Consider the following 2,973-nt stretch of genomic DNA (forward strand, 5'->3'; position numbering starts at 1 on the left):
GCATATAGCCACAGCGTTTATAATAAGACAACGTGCAGTGAAATGGGAGGAACTAGAGTTTATTTTGTCATAAGGTAGTGTGATTATGCATGCCACGAAGTATTTGCTAGTCTAGTACTGGAGAAATTAGCGTTTGGATGCGCATTGTGAGCCTTTAATTTCAAATTTGAGGCTTTTCTACTGTAATCCGCAGTGTTGACCTGTCTATTTGATCAACTTGTCTCTTTCCCTCTTCGATATCTAGTCCCTTCAACTTTGAAGACTAACAAATATTAGGCAGTGAATATTTAACCGTATACGGCAGAGTATCCACTTCTGCTATTTTACCGTACACTACATTTGATTGGCTAGTATATTTATGACGTCATCAACATTACGTTCGAATCCCAATAGGTTAGCTATCTAGAAAACTTTTAGGTTCAAATCCCATTTATTTCTACACATTTCATTTGATCATAGAACTTAGAAGCTATTTTCTGTGAATCACGTTTCCAATACGAAATCTTTTGAACACATTCATAATATACTAACATACATATATACACATACATAAATATACTAGCCAATCAGAAATACTGTACGGTAAAATAGCGGAAGTGGAGACTCTGCCGTATACGGTTAAATATCCACTGCGTAAATATTTTATGAAGTTATGAGGAGTGGCTGTGGGATGCTTGCAATGTAATGTTTCAGTTTGCAGTGCAATATTTGTTTAGACATCATCTCCGTAGACGTAATACATAATTCAGTTACCTCCGGTAAATCCGGGTAACTACTAGTACTACTGTTCTAGTGCCTACAAAAGGGCTAGATATAACTAGATAGATATATCTGGCTGCTTGACGCCTACTGTACTGACTGCCGTTGGCACAGCTCACGCAGTGGCGCAAAACATTCTCAGCCACCGTACATTATCAATACTCGAGAAATGCCCAGACTCTAGGCTCTAACACTAGTCTAGTTTCACTAACTTCCGCTAGTAATTATATTTAGAAAATTGGCAAAAATAACACGATATATGTTTTCGAACTATTTCACGAATGATTATAATTTAAAAACACGCATGAACCATTTTACAGAATATCATCGCATACGAGGAAGGCTTTGTTCGTCACTAAGCGGTCGGCAAACTCAGGTGGAATGAAATTATATTTTCCTATGAAATACAAGAAACTATGTATCTTTGCTTTTCTGAACGACATCTATAATAAATACCTATTACAATTATACCAAAAAGTTGATACACATACCATCGTAGTAGTAACAAACGTGTTTTTTACTGTGCGGCCCGATCGTTCCTGCAGTAGCCATCATCGTTATCGGTGCGGCTGCCGGTATAGATGTTCTGGTGTTTTACGGCAGACGGGATGGCCGTGCGCTTTATATCGCACCGCCGGGCAAAAGCACAGTGCAAATCCATATACGCGCTCACGTATGTTAGCATATCAAAACTAGCTGTTAGCATATATCTCAATGTTATACTCATATGTAATATCTCAAACTCAATGTTAGCATATATCAAAACCTAGACGCGTTAAGTTACAATTTAAGATATAAGTTAAGTTTGAATGATATAGTAGCTATTTATAGCTACCCACGCTGATTTTTCCATTATGCTATAGTTTAAATTTACCAAGATATATGAATTTTTGTCAGATGTCGGACACAACAATAACGGATTTAAAATGAAGAGGAGTCATCCTAGCATAGATTTATATGATAAAATTCCATCAGTATACCTCACTTAAGAAATAGGAAGAAGACCGTGCATGTAAGGTGCCCGCTGCCTACAGGTGCAAGTCAGTAGGCCCTACACAATCTGGCTACGTTAGTGTACGTGTTAACGCATGCGCAACATCTCACCAGAGGATCGAGTTATACTTTGTTATGAATATGCATTTAATATGGTTAGGGGGTATCTCAGCATAGATTTCTGTGAAAAATTGTTATCGGTAGACCTGTGTTTATAATTAGGAGAGCACCCTAGCCTGTATAGGGTGCAAAACTCCTACTGCCACTACCCCCGTCCTCCTCATGCATTGCCTGATCACTTGTCTATCGTTCAGCCTCTTTTCTCTTCCAGCCCCCTCAGTTATCGTTCCTGTCGCATTTCCTCAGTCTCCCACCCCCCTCTCTCAGCAAGCTAAATCGTACAGTTTTCTTCAGTCCGTACTGCACGCCTGATCGAAAGGGCCGGTGCTCGCACATGCGCAATATCTCACGAGCAAAATATATCACACAATATTGTGTAAAAATAATGCTTTTAAAATGAAGAGGAGTCACCCTGGCATAGATTTATATAATAACATTCTATCAGTAGACCTCACTTAAGAAATAGGAAAAAGACCTTGCATGTACGGTGCCCGCTGCCGATGCAAGGCAGTACACAATCTGGCTACGTTAGTGTGTTAGCGCATGCAACGGAATATCTATCTACGCAACGTACGCACGCACGCATGCACGCAGGTGAACGTGCACACGCACGCACGTGTACGTACACACGCACGCACGCACGCACGCACGCACGCACGCACGTGTACGTGCACACGCACGCACACACTCATGCACGCACGAACGTGTACCTGCACACGCGCGCACACACGCACGCACGCACGCACGTAGGCACGTGTACGTGCACACGCACGCACGCATGCACGCACGCACGCACGCACGTGTACGTGCACACGCACGCACACACTCATGCACGCACGAACGTGTACCTGCACACGCGCGCACACACGCACGCACGCACGCACGCACACACGTGTACGTGCACACGCACGCACGCATGCACGCAGGTGAACGGGCACACGCACGCACGCACGTGTACGTACACACGCACGCACGCACGCACGCACGCACGCACGCACGTGTACGTGCACACGCACGCACACACTCATGCACGCACGTGTACGTGTACCTGCACACGCGCGCACACACGCACGCACGCACGCACGCACGTGTACGTGCACA

The 2,973-nt window shown here is 43.9% G+C and overlaps 1 protein-coding gene across 1 annotated transcript in view; it reads right to left on the minus strand.

Annotated features, from left to right (window-relative positions):
* The window catches only part of LOC106807347 (histone deacetylase 1-like), an 11,815-nt gene extending 10,486 nt beyond the window's left edge, over positions 1-1,329 (minus strand). The window contains exon 1 of the mRNA XM_014809654.1: positions 1,251-1,329. Within this exon, the coding sequence (XP_014665140.1) occupies positions 1,251-1,314 (64 nt within the window). The 5' untranslated portion in view covers positions 1,315-1,329. The remainder of the gene's footprint in view (positions 1-1,250) is intronic.
* Positions 1,330-2,973: the final 1,644 nt, after the last annotated feature.

This window comes from Priapulus caudatus, unplaced genomic scaffold (genome assembly GCF_000485595.1).
Source record: "Priapulus caudatus unplaced genomic scaffold, Priapulus_caudatus-5.0.1 Scaffold209, whole genome shotgun sequence".
NCBI classification, from domain to species: Eukaryota; Metazoa; Priapulida; class Priapulimorpha; order Priapulimorphida; family Priapulidae; genus Priapulus; species Priapulus caudatus.